At 45.6% G+C, this 19,311-nt stretch overlaps 1 protein-coding gene across 11 annotated transcripts in view; it reads left to right on the top strand.

Moving 5' to 3' along the window:
* The first annotated feature begins 694 nt into the window (after nucleotides 1-694).
* Nucleotides 695-19,311, top strand: part of LOC139230104 (RNA binding protein fox-1 homolog 1-like) — a 342,858-nt gene continuing 324,241 nt past the window's right edge. For 5 of the 11 annotated variants that reach the window (XM_070861938.1, XM_070861927.1, XM_070861928.1 and 2 more), the window contains exon 1: nucleotides 697-1,177. In XM_070861938.1, coding sequence (XP_070718039.1) covers nucleotides 995-1,177 — 183 coding nt within the window. In that variant the 5' untranslated portion in view covers nucleotides 697-994. Of the gene's footprint in view, nucleotides 1,178-19,311 lie in introns of all 11 variants that reach the window. The other 6 variants (XM_070861929.1, XM_070861939.1, XM_070861930.1 and 3 more) reach the window with 3 other exon arrangements.

The raw sequence follows: 19,311 nt of genomic DNA, 5'->3' as shown, positions 1-19,311 counted from the left end.
CTGCCATATTAGTTTAACTCCTCCCCAACAGCACTAGCAAACACTCCCCCTAGGACATTGGTTCCGGTCCTGCCCAGGTGCAGACCGTCCAGGATGTGGTGTGGGTCCTTCATTCGAAACACCTGTGAACTCATCCTTTTTTTGGGGGGGGGGCGTGGAAGCAAGTCCTCCAGGTTTGGAGGGGCCGCCTGCGGGATGTTTGTTGCCTCCTGCCTGTTGTTTCAGCTCGGGCCTGCGGCGGCGCCCGCGAGCTGAGCCTGTGGGTCCGGCGGCGCATTGGCCCGTTACCGTGGCAACCGGATTCCCGGTTGCTTTCCGTTGCGTCGTGGCGGGGAACGGTCGTTCGTAGAGCTGCCTTTGGTAAACGTTGCCGCCGCTGTTGTTGTTGTTGTTGTTGTGCTGCGCTCCGTTTCGGGTCGGGCTTGCCGAAAATCCACGGGAATCCTGCCGCGACGGGAACAGGCCGGCCTTTCCGCTGGAGTTTCGGCGGCGGGAGGGGGGGGGGGTGACGTCACGGGCCAGGCGGCCGATCGGTTCCGATCTTTCCCGAGCGATCGCGACACGCGTCCTCTGCCCGGCGGGCGGGTGGGGGGGTGTTGCCGAGAGTTACCGAAGGTTGCCGAGGTTTGCCGAAAGACACGGGCGCGCGGCGTGCCGGCCCGGGGTTGTGCGCGAGCGAGTGCGAGCGCGCGAGACCAGCGGCCAATCCGGGCCATCTTTCGAAAGCTTGTTTTCCGCTCCCCGTTCCAACATTTTCTGCCCCCCTCACTCGTTCTCTCTGAGGTAAAATTTGGTGCCGCTTCCTCCCCCGGTTAGATTCTCCCCCAGTTTTGTGTGAAACCGGTAGGTGTGGCTTGCGATCCCGCTGTTTGGGGGCTGAAAGCGCTGCTTTTATTAAAGGTTGTATTTCTGAGCCCCGCGCTCGGCCCCATTCCCGCCGCACCGAGCCCGATTAGTCCCCCCCCTCCCTCCCTCCCTGCCCCGACCCGACCCGATGGCGGCGGAGGCGGTGGCTGGCAGCGGCTTTGGCCCCGGTCCCGGCCCCGGCCCCGAGCGGATGCTGCGGGGGCTGAAGCGGGACGAGCCGGGAGACACGGCGGCGGCTGAGGCGAAGAGACAGCGGCTGGAACCGAGCCTGAACCCGGGGGAGAACGGCATGAGCAGCGAGGCCGCACAGGTAAGGGGAGAAGCGGGCGCACCATCGGCGGCAGGAAATAAAGCTTCCCACAAATAAAGCCAGCTGGTTTGGGAGGGCGGACAGGGACAGGCGGGAGGCACCGAGCCGGAGAGGGGCACATGGGCTCAGCCCCAGCCTGGCTTCTCCCCGGCCCTTCCCACACCTCACTCTCTGCTTATTCTATCATTGCATCGGATTGTCTCAGGCTCCCATTTAAAGCAGCTTTTGGAGCCATTTTACCCTCAATTCATCGATGCGTTACCCTGCTAAACATGACCTTCATTAAAACCAAATCCTGCCCGAGGCAGGCAAGGCAAACACGGTTTAAAACACAGCACACATCAGCTTGGCCCATTCCTCACTCCAGCACTTCAATATTCTTACACTGCTGCACCACACTAACAATTTTTAAACGTATTTTTTAATAGGCAGGTTATTTATTTAAAATGGCCCACGCTGATGCTGTCTCTGGTTTAATTTAGTCCTGTGTTACTGAGATAAATAACACCCCTGCCCTGGGGACAAGGCATTTCTTTATTCCGCAGTGTGTATACCATTGGGGAGGGATATATCTGCTGTCATTTCAACTGCTGGTTAACAGTTGTCTCGTTAATCCAAGGAAGTCAACTTGTAGGGAAACCAGATCACTGCAAGAAAATGATGTATATCTAACAACTACATGCATTTATATAGCTCCTCTAAAGTAGGAACACGTCCCCATGCGCTTCACGGGTGTAATCTACATAAATTGACACCGAGCCAAAAAATTAGGAGGACTTTGGTCAAAGAGGTAGTTTATAAGCAGCGTCATAAAAGAGGAGCAAGAAGTGGATCGGTTTAGGAAGGGAAAATTAGAGCTTGGGGTCTAGATGGCTGAAGGCACGGTTGCCAATGGTTTTATGAAGGGAGTGGGGATGTGTAAGAGGCCAAAGTTGAAGGAACACAGAGTTCTCAGAGGGTTGGAGGAGGTTTCTGAGATGGGGAGGGACTCTGCCATGGAGGGGTTTGAACCTGAGGATGAGAATTTTACATTGAGGGGTTGGAGGACCGGGGAGCCAATGTCGGTCAGTAAGCACAGGGATGATGGGTGAACGGGACTTGATGCGAGTTAGGACACGGGCAGCAGAGTTTTGGATGAACTCAGTTTTATGTCTGGTGGAAGATAGGAGGCTCGTTAGAGCATTGGAATAGTCGAGTCTGGAGGTAACAAAAGCATAGATGAGTCATACTGTGGAGAAAAAAATACCGACTGAAGAGGAATTTGCAAATTGTCATTGGGACATCATTCTGTAAAGTCAACTTAATCACATTTTGTTTAATTGGGCAAAGAATTCCAATTGAATTACTTAAGCCAAGAGTAAGCATTCGCAATCCACATATCAACAAAATAGTTTTGAGTCTGAATCCAAAACTCAGTGGAGACATGACGAAAGTATGTAGATTTCATACGCTTATCATCTATTTCAAACTTCAAAACATTCTTTACAATGTTCATCATTGTAACTACTTGTCTGAAGATGCTGTTGAGGAGTGTTACTGTTTTATTTAGATAAGGTAACAGTGCAGGACAACACCGAGATTGAAAACAGTAAGGCGAGGTGATGAGATAAAGGCAGTAGTCTTGGTTAGGTGATGTTAAATCCTGTAGATTGTAGTCAGAAAGGAAGTCTTGAAGAATGTAAGGAATTCCACAGTTTTGAAGTTGTGGAACAGAATGAGTTGGAGCCAAAGATAATTTGATTGTGAGAGATTGCCACTGAATTTGATTTAGTTACAGTGGGTTATTGGCTGGGGATAATGCTACTAGCACTTCCATAGCTCTGAGAAGAGGAGTTGAGTGTCTGATTTGTTTGACTTATAATCAATATATTTTCCCCTGATGAAAATTGAAAGTTATAAGAAGAAACCACAGCCAGTCAACAGGATTTAAGTAAAATAAGCTGCCTGCATGTTTTTTTGCTGCAACATGTGAACACTTGCACCTCCCCCCCCCGGGCAACAGTGAAGTCGTTAAAAATAAGACTACTCCTTTGCTCTCAGTGGATTATTGGAGAAAATCCTAGCGCATCACTTGTGTGACATTTAAAGTTATGAGTCGTGTCGGTGAGTATATTTAATGAAAATCTGCCTCAGATGGAGGGAAAAATCAGCGTTCAAATACTTTATTTATAAAATAAAAGCTTTGAGGATATATTCAGGTGTATGATTGGTTGAGGGAAGGATGTTGCTCAGGATACTAGGGAAGCTTCTTGCTCTGCAAATAGTGCCATATGATCTTTAATATCATTCCGAGCCATTGAGGTAGCAAGATGTGGCCTTCGTTTAATCACATACCCAAAGGATGGAGCCTCTGACGATACAAGGCTCCTTGATAGATTTTTATTAGGTAAGGGTCGTGAGGGGTATGGGACCAAGATGGGTAAACTAAGCTAAGGTACAGATCTTCTATGATCTACTTGAATGGTGAAACAGGCTGAAGGAGCTGAATGGCCTCCTCCTGTTCCGATGTTCCTTCAGTACTGCACTGCCAGTCTAGATCGTGTGATCAAGTCCTGGAGTGGGGTTTCAATCAACCGTCTGACTCAGATGTGAGTGTACTACCATCTGAGCCAAACTGGCAATTTAGGCAAAGACACTTCTTGTGTGATGTTCTTAGTTTATCACCTGAACAGTCTCCCAATGCTAACACCACCAGTACTTCACCCAAGTGTGCAGTTAAAATGCTGCGGGCGGATCAAGTTTGCAAAGACTAGCTACATACAACAACAGCTTGCATTTATATAGTGCCTTTTTACATAGAAACGCACCGAAGGCGCTTCACAAGTGTAGTCAGAGAAAAATTGACACCAAACCAAAGAAGGAAACATTAGGAGGGGGTCACTAAAAGCTTGGACAAAGAGGAAGGTTTTCAGTAGGCTCTTAAATGGAGAGAGAGGTGGAGAAGGTTAGGGAGGGGATTCCAGAGCTTAGGATGGCCGAAGGCGCTGCAGATTGTTTTTCAGGTGAAAATGTTCCACTGCAATCCTAATGATAGCACTGCTGGTACTTTCCTTTGTTGGCAGCAGATTACTGGAAAACCTCATGCGTATTCTGTACTCTAAACATATTTCTCTCCTCCAATATAAAAAAACACTTGGAGCCACAGTGAAATGCAGACCAATGTATGAACTTATGTTTGTCTCTGCATTTTTATTCAGATTATTGCACTATATGTTATATAGTTCAAAACACCTGCAACAGAAGCATGCATAAATGTGGAGTTTGACGATTTAGGCCCTTTTCTGTAACAAACTAACTGGACTCGGAGTTTCCACTTTGTTCAGAGCTGTGGAGTGATGCTATGCTTTAAATTACTGCTCCTGATTTAGCTAACACCAGTTAGGGCAGCAGAAGGAGAATTGCAATAGGCCTCAGTGCATCCGTGGTAGGAAGGAGTATATTGCGCAGTATTCCCGCTCCAGATTGCTGTCCAGCACTCCAGCTAGAAGTGCACATGTGGATGTGAGGTGTGGACAGGATTCGGCTCAGCTGTGATTCGCGATATGCTTGAATACGCTGCTGACGCTCACCATTTAGGCACATGTGACGGAACACATTTGGATCAGGTACTGGGGGACTACAGGCACTTGTGGAACTTTTTTTTAAACCTAGCTGGAGCACTTGTTCCATGACACTATAGCAGTGCAACTACAAACATAAAAGTGAAAAGGTTTTTTTTATCCCTCCTTTAGCCCCATGCAGAATATGAGAAGTTAAAAATATGAATGCCTCCGGTGTGTAACTTAAAATTGATTTCGGAATATAGTTGACAACATTATAATGCTTGATCACTTGAGAGATAAAATCACTGCTCTCGTATCTATTGAATTGTACAATTTGTCTCTCTTCAAACATCAGCAACAGCCTTTGTGAAGATTGCACACATGCTCAATGATTCATTGCAAAGAAAAAGATTGATTCATCAGTGTGAATTATTTGAAAATCTGAGCACTGTATTTAAAAATTTTAAAGGTTGTTCAGATTCTACTTAAATGGGAGACAATGAGCTGGAATAAATAGGATGTCACTAATGGCAGTGAGTTCTGTGCATCCTTTCACTTGGGTGGAATACCCATGAGATATGGAGATCTCGGTCCGTGGAAGAACACGTGTCATTGTTGGCACGAGGAGCTTCTCTGTTATGTAGTTCTTCCAAGCACAGATGTTTAGGAATTGTTCTTTCACAGTATTTGCACTGTGTTGCTACCAAGTGCACCTAGGAACACTTGACTCCCAAGCCAAGTTAGTCACTGTCAATCATTGACTGGATTAACATGGTGAGCGGAAGTGGAGCTGGGAAAAGGACAGGACTTTAATCTCTTCATCAAATTGAAGAATCTTTTTCACTCGCTGTTTTTGCTGGCCAGTTGAGTGTGAAATATTTACATAATTAATGCTTGGTGATTTATTGCACAGCTTTTTAAAGAAAGCAAAACCTAAAAATTGAAAATCATCAACCTTCAGGTAAAGTAGTGTTACTATATATGATGCAAGAATAGGATAAATTGTTGATGCTAAAATTCAAAGAAAATAAATGTAACTTGACAACTCCAAGCATCATAAATCTTCAAATTTAATCTGCAAAATAGGATCACAGAATATGAGCTTAAATTGATGAAAAGCAAATTTAGGCCAAATGCTGGGAGATATTCCTTGCTTGTGTGGTAATCTGCTGGGTAGGGTGCTGGAGATGAAAGCTGGCAACATTTAAATATGTTGAATCTATGGTGGGAGGGTAGGAATGCTGGAGGGATGTTGTGCACTGATCAGAAGGTGACCTTCTCTCGACTTTGGCTTTAATTACATATGTTGAATAATCTTGTATATTCATGAAAATAGTCCTACTCTCCCTTTCTACAGATTATCCACGAAGACTTGTTCATCAGATTCACATCCAAATGAACATCTTCATTCGTGTAATTTGCAGTGCAAAGCCTTGCAGCCTCTTTGCCACCCATTTGGCACTGCTTGTATTCCCTTTGAGGTTATTGCACATCCAACCTACCTTGCTGAAATCTAGTGCCATTCCTACTTGCTGTTTGCAAATACATGATCTCATGCATATTTTTAGCAGCCGATTTATGTGAAATGTAGCCTCATATTTTAGGAAATGGGCTGTTAGTGCTCTTTGTAAGTGAGAGATGTACTTCCCCCCAAATATTCTTTAAAACGTAAAGAAATCCTATTTGATGGCAGTAATGAAAGTGTTGGTGAGTTCTGGAATTAGAGCTTGTGATGAAGTTATGAAGCTGGCGCTCCATTTATTTAACTTTATCGAACCTAGACTGGAGGGAACATGGTCTAGGTAAGGAAAAGTTCATTGTCTCTTGCTGAGAGAACTAAAATTTAAACAATGCTGATTATTTCCTGTGATTTTATTTTAAAAGCTTGCTCAGTAACTTGGCAGTTTCTCGGTTTGTTATGGAGCGATGTCTGCCTTTGAGCATGCTTTATAAGTTGGCTGAGATTTGCATTGCAACGCTCCTGGGTCCAACAGTGCTTAATCCATTCCAGATCATGACAGATAAAGCTTGTTTCATTGCTGCTTATCCAGTTTAGAATGGGCAAAGCTGCTTTAGTTGGGATTGTACAAATCAGATCAGTAACCAGCTTTCTGACATTATGTCACTGCTTTCTGACATATGTGCCTTTGCTCAGCCATAAATGTTGAATTTGCAGTGCTAGTTTTGCAATATGAAAATGACTAATATTACAATCTACAATATATGCCATATGATGTATATATTATCTGATCTCCAGTGAAATCGAGTGTTTGGAGTACAGTTGTGATTCTGAGAATATTCTCATTCTGAGCGGGGGACTGACATGGTCGGGGTGGGGGGGCTAGGGGAGGTTTCAGAGGGAGTGAGCGTAGTTGGCTCAATAATAGTTTGTGGAAATAAAAATGCCACTTGACTTGATGGTTACAACTCCATGGCCTGAAATGAGTGCAGCACTTGGCAATAGCCCAGTGACAACAGAAATATGGCTGTTCCCCAGAAAAGAGTGAATATTCCAGTGTGTGCTTGGTCGTGCATCCTTTTATATAATGCTTGCCTTACTGCCTTCAGCGTATTGTGAAGAAGGTACAGTAAGTAACCTTTTAGTTTCCATTGTGTTGGGTGAACCAACGTCTTGCAAATTACTGCCTTCTGTTTTTTTTCAGTTACTGGTTTAGTTGTCAAGTGCTTTCTGTATAAGTCGAGTAGATTTTTTCTCCAATTTCTCCCTTTCACTCCTAAAGCCATGAGCTCCTGCTAACCTCAGTGCCCCTGCAGTTCCATACAAATCGGCACTTATTGTGTGAACCGAGGGAGTGTCAGCAGGCTGTCCAATTGTGAGGAGCATCACAGCTGAGCTTACTGCTCTTACCTCGACTCACGCCTGCATGCTTTCCAGTGGGTCTCACTGGATAACAATTAGCCTTTAACGATAATCTTTAGTCCTGAAGCTAATTGTAATGTCCCAGTCTACCAAAACCAGATGATTCATGATAGATCAAATCTCCTGGTCTGTGCTGGCTGGGTTTACCAACTGAGTCACGGGCAGAGTCTGAAGGTGGATTTGTTTGCTGCCACAATAACAACTCCACGCCTCACTAACTGAATTTTATGGTTGACATAACTTTTTCCTCTTGCCACCACACGATTGCAATGTCTACTTTTGGTAAATGAGCATTGTGCTTTGCTTGGCTTTTGTGCATTTACTCTGGCTTTGAGGAATGCTGGGATGTTTCATTGTTTGGAGTTGATTTGGGATTTTTCTTATCATGAGTACTCTTCAAAACCTAGTTATGGAGTTAATTGAATGGGAAATTGAGAACACTTGAAGGCAGTTTTACAAATAGTTAATCAGTATTCACATTGGAAAATTTAGAAGGTTACATTATTTGTTACTCCACTTGATGGGCGTTCTTGGTGCGTTTTAATTATTGGTGAGGCTGGGATTGTTGAATGTGCTCTGTCCAATTAGTGTAACTCTTAAATAATTGGTCAAAAAGGACTGCTGTCTAACTTGGAGCGAATGTTTGCCACAATGGAGTACAGCTCGTTTATGAAGTCTTCAGTCTTTTAGATTTGCAGCAGTTAACCTTTGGCATTTGCAATCTATATCTTCAAGTCGACCTGAGCTTGTGAAATAAAAAGGAGTTAATTTTTTTTTCAGAGGAGCTTTGTATGCTTGCTGCATGGATATTCATATTTTTAATTGCAGTTTACTATTTGGAAACTGAAAAGAAATTGAGTTTCCTTTAATAACTAGCACAGATGTTTCCAGTGTTCTTTGCTGATCTGGGTGGTGCTCTTGTTGCTGATCATCAATCAGGAGGATCTTAAAATGCACAAGTCTGGCACTTGATGTATGAAACTTCACAACTCTGGTGCTTAAAATGAACCATTTGTGGCACGTGGGAGAGGATCCACAATATGCAGGCAAGTATGATACAGTGGGTGCTAAATACTTCTTGGTGTAATGTTATTACTTGATATTAACACCAGTCTGCTATGCTAAGACCAGTAGCAGATCAATGTCAGGAGTGGGACTTATTTGAGGAGGAACATCAGTATACTCTCTGATCTGTGCTTGTATGTACATGATTTTTCTCTCCTACGTTAAGGATGGAGGGAAGCCTATAGCAAGTACTTATAGAACCATAGAATTTTATAGTGCACAAGGCTGTTTGACCCATCATGCTTCACTGACTCAAAGAGCGATCTACTTAGTCCCGTTCCTTTCCCAATAGTTATGGAAATAATAGTCTCGCTACAAAGTTCTTGCACAGTTTAAAAAATAAAGTAACCTATGATCATAAGCAGAAACCCAGGCTAATTAAAAAAAATCCTTTTAGTAGCTGAGGAATGCACAGGCAAGTTGTGGTGCCCCAAACTGCATGAAGCTTCTTGTAGTTCTTTTTTTAGCAATCTTCCTGCTCAAAATGCCTAATATGGGCATTTGGTGAAGAACCACACAATAGACTTGTTAGCAAAATTGAAGCCCATGGAATTAAAGGGGCAGTGGCTGTGTGGATAGAAAATTGGATAAGGGACAGAAAGCAGAGAGTAGTGGTAAACAATTGTTTTTCAGACTAGGCAGAAGTGTACATTGGTACCCCCAAGAGTTGGTATTCGGAACACTGCTCTTATTGATAGATATTAATGACGTGGACTTGGATATACAGGGCATCATTTCAAAGTTTGCAGATGACACAAAACTTGGAAATGTAGTAAATGATGAAGGTAGTAACAGACTTCAGGAGGACAGAGATAGGCTGGTGAAATGGGCAGGCACATGGCAGGTACAATTTAATACAGAAGTGCGAAGTAATTCATTTTGGTAGGAAGAATCACGAGATACAATATAAACTAAATGGTACAATTTTAAAGCGGGTGCAGGAACAGAGACCTGGGGATGTACGTACACAAGTCTGAGGGGGCTCGACAGGGTAGATGCAGAGATGATGTGTCTCCTCGTGGGGGAATCTAGAACTAAGGGGCATAGTTTCAGAATAAGGGATCGCCCATTTAAAACGGAAATGAGGAGGAATTTCTTCTGAGGGCCGTGAATCTTTGGAATTCCCTGCCCCAGAGAGCTGTGCAGGCTGGGTCATTGAATATATTTAAGGTGGAGATGGACAGATTTTTGACCGATAAGGGTGTCAAACGTTATTTGGAGCGGGCGGGGAGGTGATGTTGAGGCCAAGATCAGATTAGCCATGATCTTATTGAATGGCGGAGCAGGCTTGAGGGGCCAATGGCCTACTCCTATTTCTTATGTTATGTTCTTTGAAGATGGCAGGACAAATTGAGAAGACTGTTAAAAAGGCATACGGTATCTACGGCATTCTAAGGAGGGAACACAGTAGGTTATGCTAAAGTTTTATAAAACATTGGTGGGGCCCAGCTAAAGTATCGTGGCCAATTTGGGGCAGCATAAGGATATCAAGAGAGGGTGCAAAGGAGATTTACTAGAATGGTATTGGGGATGAAAGACTTCAGTTACATGAAGAGACTAGAGAAACCGAGGTGGTTCTCCTCAGAGCAGAGGTTAAGGGGAGTTTTGAGAGGTGTTAAAAATCATTAATGGTTTTGATAGAGTTAATAAGGAGAAAGCGTTGCCAGTAACCAAAGGGTCAGTGAAGCGAGAGACACATTTAAGGTAATTGGCAAAAGAACCAGAGGCGACATGAAGAATCTATTTTTTTAGAGCAAGTTATGATGATCGGAAACGCGCTGCCTGAAAGGGCGGTGGAAACAGATTCAATAGTAACTTTCAAAAGGGATTTGGATATATACTTGAAGTGGAAACATTTTCAGGGCTGTGGGGAAAGAGCAGGGGGAGTGGGACTGACTGGATAGCTCTACCAAAGAACTAGCACAGGCAGGATGGGCCGAATGGTCTTCTGTATTGTATCATTCTATGATTATCTTGGCAGATGTGCATGGCTTACATATTGTGCAACTGTCAAGTTTGTCATCTGGTTGCATTGTTCTGTTTCTGCAGCTTGTCCTTGGTTCTTCCCTTTCTCATTCCTCCCTTCCTGCACTGTCGGAGGTCCATTGTATGAATGAGACATTAAACCTGAGGCTTTATCTATTTAGGTGGATGCAAAAGATCCCTCTGTGCAAAGAAGAGTGAGGAGCTCCCCTGGGATACAGTACTTGCCAACATTCCTCTATCCCTCAACCAACATTATCAAAAAAACTGTTTTATTCATAGAAACATAGAAAATAGGTGCAGGAGCAGGCCATTCAGCCCTTCTAGCCTGCACCGCCATTCAATGAGTTCATGGCTGAACATGAAACTTGTACCCCCTTCCTGCTTTCACGCCATACCCCTTGATCCCCCGAGTAGTAAGGACTTCATCTAACTCCCTTTTGAATATATTTAGTGAATTGGCCTCAACTACTTTCTGTGGTAGAGAATTCCATAGGTTCACCACTCTCTGGGTGAAGAAGTTTCTCCTGATCTCGGTCCTAAATGGCTTACCCCTTATCCTTAGACTGTGACCCCTGGTTCTGGACTTCCCCAACATTGGGAACATTCTTCCTGCATCCAACCTGTCCAAACCCGTCAGAATTTTAAACGTTTCTATGAGGTCCCCTCTCACTCTTCTGAACTCCAGTGAATACAAGCCCAGTTGATCCAGTCTTTCTTGATAGGTCAATCCCACCATCCCGGGAATCAGTCTGGTGAATCTTCGCTGCACTCCCTCAATAGCAAGAATGTCCTTCCTCAAGTTAGGAGACCAAAACTGTACACAATACTCCAGGTGTGGCCTCACCAAGGCCCTGTACAACTGTAGCAACACCTCCCTGCCCCTGTACTCAAATCCCCTCGCTATGAAGGCCAACATGCCATTTGCTTTCTTAACCGCCTGCTGTACCTGCATGCCAACCTTCAATGACTGATGTACCATGACACCCAGGTCTCGTTGCACTTTCCCTTTTTCTAATCTGTCACCATTCAGATAATAGTCTGTCTTTCTGTTTTTACCACCAAAGTGGATAACCTCACATTTATCCACATTATACTTCATCTGCCACGCATTTGCCCACTCACCTAACCTATCCAAGTCACTCTGCAGCCTCATAGCATCCTCCTCGCAGCTCACACTGCCACCCAACTTAGTGTCATCCGCAAATTTGGAGATACTACATTTAATCCCCTCGTCTAAATCATTAATGTACAATGTAAACAGCTGGGGCCCCAGCACAGAACCCTGCGGTACCCCACTAGTCACTGCCTGCCATTCCGAAAAGTACCCATTTACTCCTACTCTTTGCTTCCTGTCTGACAACCAGTTCTCAATCCACGTCAGCACACTACCCCCAATCCCATGTGCTTTAACTTTGCACATTAATCTCCTGTGTGGGACCTTGTCGAAAGCCTTCTGAAAGTCCAAATATACCACATCAACTGGTACTCCTTTGTCCACTTTATTGGAAACATCCTCAAAAGATTCCAGAAGATTTTGTCAAGCATGATCTCCCTTTCACAAATCCATGCTGACTTGGACCTATCATGTCACCATTTTCCAAATGCGCTGCGATGACATCCTTAATAATTGATTCCATCATTTTACCCACTACTGAGGTCAGGCTGACCGGTCTATAATTCCCTGCTTTCTCTCCCTCCTTTTTTAAAAAGTGGGGTTACATTGGCTACCCTCCACTCGATAGGAACTGATCCAGAGTCAATGGAATGTTGGAAAATGACTGTCAATGCATCCGCTATTTCCAAGGCCACCTCCTTAAGTACTCTGGGATGCAGTCCATCAGGGCCTGGGGATTTATCGGTCTTCAATCCCATCAATTTCCCCAACACAATTTCCCGACTAATAAAGATTTCCCTCCGTTCCTCCTCCTTACTAGACCCTCTTGACCACTTTTATATCCGGAAGGTTGTTTGTGTCCTCCTTAGTGAATACTGAACCAAAGTACTTGTTCAATTGGTCTGCCATTTCTTTGTTCCCCGTTATGACTTCCCCTGATTCTGACTGCAGGGGACCTACGTTTGTCTTTACTAACCTTTTTCTCTTTACATACCTATAGAAACTTTTGCCTTAATGTTCCCTGCAAGCTTCTTCTCGTACTCCATTTTCCCTGCCCTAATCAAACCCTTTGTCCTCCTCTGCTGAGTTCTAAATTTCTCCCAGTCCCCAGGTTCGCTGCTATTTCTGGCCAATTTGTATGCCATTTCCTTGGCTTTAATAATATCCCTGATTTCCCTTGATAGCCACGGTTGAGCCACCTTCCCTTTTTTTATTTTTACGCCAGACAGGAATGTACAATTGTTGTAATTCATCCATGCGGTCTCTAAATGTCTGCCATTGCCCATCCACAGTCAACCCCTTAAGTATCATTAGCCAATCTATCTTAGCCAATTCATGCCTTATACCTTCAAAGTTACCCTTCTTTAAGTTCTGGACCATGGTCTCTGAGTTAACTGTTTCATTCTCCATCCTAATGCAGAATTCCACCATATTATGGTCACTCTTCCCCAAGGGGCCTCGCACAACGAGATTGCTAATTAATCCTCTCTCATTACACAACACCCAGTCTAAGATGGCCTCCCCCCTAGTTGGTTCCTCGACATATTGGTCTAGAAAACCATCCCTTATGCACGCCAGGAAATCCTCCTCCACCGTATTGCTTCCAGTTTGGCTAGCCCAATCTGTGTGCATATTAAAGTCACCCATTATAACTGCTGCACCTTTATTGCATGCACTCCTAATTTCCTGTTTGATGCACTCCCCAACATCACTACTACTGTTTGGAGGTCTGTACACAACTCCCACTAACGATTTTTGCCCTTTAGTGTTCTGCAGCTCTACCCATATAGATTCCACATCATCCAAGCTAATGTCTTTCCTAACTATTGCATTAATCTCCTTTTTAACCAGCAATGCTACCCCACCTCCTTTTCCTTTTATTCTATCCTTCCTGAATGTTGAATACCCCTGGATGTTGAGTTCCCAGCCCTGATCATCCTGGAGCCACATCTCCGTAATCCCAATCACATCATATTTGTTAACATCTATTTGCACAGTTAATTCATCCACCTTATTACGGATACTCCTTGCATTAAGACACAAAGCCTTCAGGCTTGCTTTTTTAACACCCTTTGTCCTTCTAGAATTTTGCTGTACAGTGGCCCTTTTTGTTCTTTGCCTTGGGTTTCTCTGCCCTCCACTTTTCCTCATCTCCTTTCTGTCTTTTGCTTTTGCCTCATTTTTGTCTCCCTCTGTCTCCCTGCATAGGTTCCCATCCCCCTGCAATATTAGTTTAACTCCTCCCCAACAGCACTAGCAAACACTCCCCCTCGGACATTGGTTCCGGTCCTGCCCAGGTGCAGACCGTCCGGTTTGTACTGGTCCCACCTCCCCCAGAACCGGTTCCAATGCCCCAAGAATTTGAATCCCTCCCTGCTGCACCACTGCTCAAGCCATGTATTCATCTGCGCTATCCTGCGATTCCTACTCTGACTAGCACGTGGCACTGGTAGCAATCCCGAGATTACTACTTTTGAGGTCCTACTTTTTAATTTAGCTCCTAGCTCCTTAAATTCTTTTCGTAGGACCTCATCCCTTTTTTTACCTATGTCGTTGGTACCAATGTGCACCACGACAACTGGCTGTTCTCCCTCCCATTTCAGAATGTCCTGCACCCGCTCCGAGACATCCTTGACCCTTGCACCAGGGAGGCAACATACTATCCTGGAGTCTCGGTTGCGTCCGCAGAAACGCCTATCTATTCCCCTCACCATCGAATCCTCTATCACTATCGCGCTCCCAATCTTTTTCCTGCCCTCCTTTGCAGCAGAGCCACCTACGGTGCCATGAACTTGGCTGCTGCTGCCCTCCCCTGATGAGTCATCCTCCCCAACAGTACTCAAAGCAGTGTATCTGTTTTGCAGGGGGATGACCACAGGGGACCCCTGCACTATCTTTCTTGCACTGCTCTTCCTGCTGGTCTTCCATTCCCTATCTGGCTGTGGACCCTTCTGCGGTAAGACCAACTCACTACACGTGATACTCACGTCATTCTCAGCATCGTGGATGCTCCAGAGTGAATCCACCCTCAACTCCAACTCCGCAACGCGGACCGTCAAGAGCTCGAGGCGGATACACTTCCCACACACGTAGCGCCCAGGGACACCGGAAGTGTCCCCGAGTTCCCACATGGTACAGGAGGAGCATATCACGTGACCGAGCTCTCCTGCCATGTCTTAACCTTAGATACCCTTAAATTGGTAATAACAATGTTACAGTTCACTTACTGATATAAAAAATAAAAGAAAAGCTACTCACCAATCACCAGCCAATCACTTACCCCATTGGCTGTGACGTCACTTTTTGATTACTTTCTACTTCTATTTTGCTTTCTCTCCCGCTGTAGCTGCAGCGGTCGCCTTTATAGGCCGCTCCGTCGCTGCTCCCGCCTCTCTCCAACTGCTGCTGGCTCTCGATCTCCCGCTGGGCCTTTATAGGTCGCTCCCCTCTCACCAACTGCCGATGGCTCTCGATCTCCCCCTGGGCCTTTTATAGGCCGCTCCCCTCTCACCCACTGCCGCTGGCTCTCGATCTCCCACTGGGCCTTTTATAGGTCGTTCCCACCTCTCACCAACTGCCGCTGGCTCTCGATCTCCCACTGGGCCTTTTATAGGTCGTTCCCACCTCTCACCAACTGCCGCTGGCTCTCGATCTCCTGCTGGGCCTTTATAGGCCGCTCCGACACTGCTCCCGCTGGCTCTCGATCTCCCGCTGGGCCTTTTATAGGTCGTTCCCACCTCTCACCAACTGCCGCTGGCTCTCGATCTCCCGCTGGGCCTTTATAGGCCGCTCCGACACTGCTCCCGCTGGCTCTCGATCTCCCGCTGGGCCTTTATAGGCTGCTCCCCTCTCACCAACTGCTGCTGGCTCTCGATCTCCCACTGGGCCTTCATAGGTCGCTCCCCTCTCACCAACTGCCGCTGGCTCTCGATCTCCCGCTGGGCCTTTTATAAGTCGTTCCCACCTCTCACCAACTGCTGCTGGCTCTCGATCTCCCGCTGGGCTTTTGATAGGTCGCTCCCTTCTCACCAACTGCTGCTGGCTCTCGATCTCCCGCTGGGCCTTTTATAGGTCGCTCCGACACTGCTCCCGCTGGCTCTCGATCTCCCGCTGGGCCTTTTATAGGTCGCTCCCCTCTCACCAACTGCCGCTGGCTCTCGATCTCCCGCTGAGCCTTTTATAGGCCGCTCCCCTCTCACCCACTGCTGCTGGCTCTCGATCTCCCGCTGGGCCTTTTATAGGCTGCTCCCGCGTCTCACCAACTGCTGCTGGCTCTCGATCTCCAGCTGGGCCTTTTATAGGTCGTTCCCACCTCTCACCAACTGCCGCTGGCTCTCGATCTCCCACTGGGCCTTTTATAGGTCGTTCCCACCTCTCACCAACTGCCGCTGGCTCTCGATCTCCTGCTGGGCCTTTATAGGCCGCTCCGACACTGCTCCCGCTGGCTCTCGATCTCCCGCTGGGCCTTTTATAGGTCGTTCCCACCTCTCACCAACTGCCGCTGGCTCTCGATCTCCCGCTGGGCCTTTATAGGCCGCTCCGACACTGCTCCCGCTGGCTCTCGATCTCCCGCTGGGCCTTTATAGGCTGCTCCCCTCTCACCAACTGCTGCTGGCTCTCGATCTCCCACTGGGCCTTCATAGGTCGCTCCCCTCTCACCAACTGCCGCTGGTTCTCGATCTCCCGCTGGGCCTTTTATAGGTCGTTCCCACCTCTCACCAACTGCTGCTGGCTCTCGATCTCCCGCTGGGCTTTTGATAGGTCGCTCCCTTCTCACCAACTGCTGCTGGCTCTCGATCTCCCGCTGGGCCTTTTATAGGTCGCTCCGACACTGCTCCCGCTGGCTCTCGATCTCCCGCTGGGCCTTTTATAGGTCGCTCCCCTCTCACCAACTGCCGCTGGCTCTCGATCTCCCGCTGAGCCTTTTATAGGCCGCTCCCCTCTCACCCACTGCTGCTGGCTCTCGATCTCCCGCTGGGCCTTTTATAGGCTGCTCCCGCGTCTCACCAACTGCTGCTGGCTCTCGATCTCCAGCTGGGCCTTTTATAGGTCGCTCCCCTCTCACCAACTACCGCTGGCTCTCGATCTCCCGCTGGGCCTTTTATAGGTCGCTCCCCTCTCACCAACTGCTGCTGGCTCTCGATCTCCCGCTGGGCTTTTTATAGGCTGCTCCCGCGTCTCACCAACTGCCGCTGGCTCTCGATCTCCCGCTGGGCCCTTTATCGGCTGCTCCCCTCTCACCAACTGCTGCTGGCTCTCGATCTCCCGCTGGGCCTTTTATAGGCCGCTCCCCTCTCACCAACTGCCGCTGGCTCTCGATCTCCCGCTGGGCTTTTATTCAAGTAAAAGACAAAATATTGCAGATGTTGAAATATGAAACAAAAACAAAAACCTGCTGATTGCATTGCAGGGCTCCTGATATAAGAGTATTGAGGAAAAAAGGGCGCTAGTTCCGAATGTTAGCTGTAGAAGCCAAAATAAGTCTGACTGACCTGTGTGTTTCCAGCAGTTTCTGTTTTTGTAATTGTTCTTCGATATTATTGACTGTTTATAGTAACTTATGTGCACATTATATCTGCCTACATACAACAGTGATGGTGTTTTAGTAGTTAATTGGCTATGAAGTGTTTGGGGCATCCAGAGAACAGGCTCGGTACTATATAAATGCAACTTCTATCTTGATAATCCTCTTGTAATAATGGGGGATTGTCATACTTGTATTGCTGTCTACAGCTACCAGCTCCCTTTTTCCTCATTCCCTTTTTTATATTCTTCCCAGCAGTTTCCCTCCCCTTTCTCCCACCAGGTCTTGTAGAGTTTGATTTTTATAATCTGCTTAAAGTTTTGTTAATACATTTCAGGTCATATTTATTAATCTGTACTTGCTAGTCTTTTGTAAGACTTTAAAAGTATTTCATTTATCCCAACTGAGATATTCTTGAGCACTACTACCCCACATGGCACGTTTGTTTAAACTCGTCCTTATTCTGTGGAAGTTGACCCTTTTATCGTTGTGTATGTCTGAGTGTTGGTTTATCACAGATCAAGTCAAATTGAATCAGATTATGGTATTGTCTTTTTGAGATTTACTTCTCTCGGCATTTGCTCAGACACTGTTAGAAAACAGTCCTGCATTTCATTCATCGACTCACCTTCCAGACCATTTGACGTTTCCTATTTGTATTATTTGTTTAAATAAATCAAGTTTAAATAAACCTCAGTTCCTTCCTCTATATTAATAATCTTTCTGATTTTGCCATGTTCAGAAACAGCCATTCTCTCCTGTACTTACTAACCTAGTTTACCAATAGGTGTATACCAGCACCATTTGATCTGAACTAACTGCTTAGCCTGTCATGCTTCCATCATTATATTTGGGAGTTCTTCCTTTTCCAAAGACTGTAGTAAGTATACTGCTTTAGAATCCTCTCTTTTGAGTCCGAGATTGGATGCCATTACCAAGGGATTGAATACCCAATACATTTATTTAAAACAGAATCTAAGCTGGACATTTCAAGATTCAATACTGATTTGTAAAGAACCCCATTGCAGCTACTTGGAGTGAAATGTGTTGAGAAGCAAATGTGCAGGAAGTTTGGGAATCTTGATTTGGGGAATGAACGAGACACGGCGATGTTTCCCAGTGTATCAGTGCTCGTTTAACCCCGGGTGTATTTCCTTGTTCTTCCTGTGTTTGTGTGTCAGGCTGAAGCAGCCCTCTGAGCTGCTGAAACTGGTGCTGCTTTCCTGTTGAGCCCAAGTGATGTCATTGCATTCTAATTGTGCCTGATATTTTACTTACTCATTCTTGGATGGGATTTTTTTTGATCACTGATGTAGTGAGAGATAAATCAATGTGGTCAGACTCACCATAATGAGATATACATTAATGTGGTCAGAGTGTCACCAGACTGAGAGATAAATCAATGTGGGCAGACTGAAGGCTGATGTAGAATTTTAAGCGATTGAATATATAGGTATCTGCTTGCCATGGGTAATGTTCATGAGTTGAAAATATAAATCAGTTATGTTTAAGTGAATATCAATACCATGGCTCCAACATAATGTAAAATCAGCAAGGACATTATTTTCAGAGCAACTGAAAAAAGTGGAGTTGGTTAAACAGTTTTGCCTTGAAATTAAACTGTGGGCAATTTTTTCAGTAATTGGCATTTTGGGGATGCAAATATTTTAAGACCTTAATTTGTAAAAAATTCCTGCACTAAGGAGAAAAATGGCAGGGGGATAATTCTTTGGGAAATTTGGATCATTCTGAACAACTGCTTTTGTTTGTGTAAACAGCAGAGGCTGTGTGCACGTACGTGGTATTGCACATCTAGATTTCTTTCTGTTGCTAATTTTCTTTCCTTTGCTGAAAGCACTGACTCTGGCAATGGTGCCGTTCCATGCTTACTGGTCACCCTCTGGTACCTTGCCCAAGTGGTTATTCTTTGTGTAAGTCTAGCTATGCTGGCAAGCATTTTGGTTATGAGGATCCATCCAAGTTCACCCAGGATGTTTGTCCTCCCCTGACATTCACACATGT

Source organism: Pristiophorus japonicus, chromosome 19 (genome assembly GCF_044704955.1).
Source record: "Pristiophorus japonicus isolate sPriJap1 chromosome 19, sPriJap1.hap1, whole genome shotgun sequence".
Lineage (NCBI taxonomy): Eukaryota > Metazoa > Chordata > Chondrichthyes > Pristiophoridae > Pristiophorus > Pristiophorus japonicus.
This window is presented reverse-complemented; position numbering and strand designations above follow the sequence as displayed.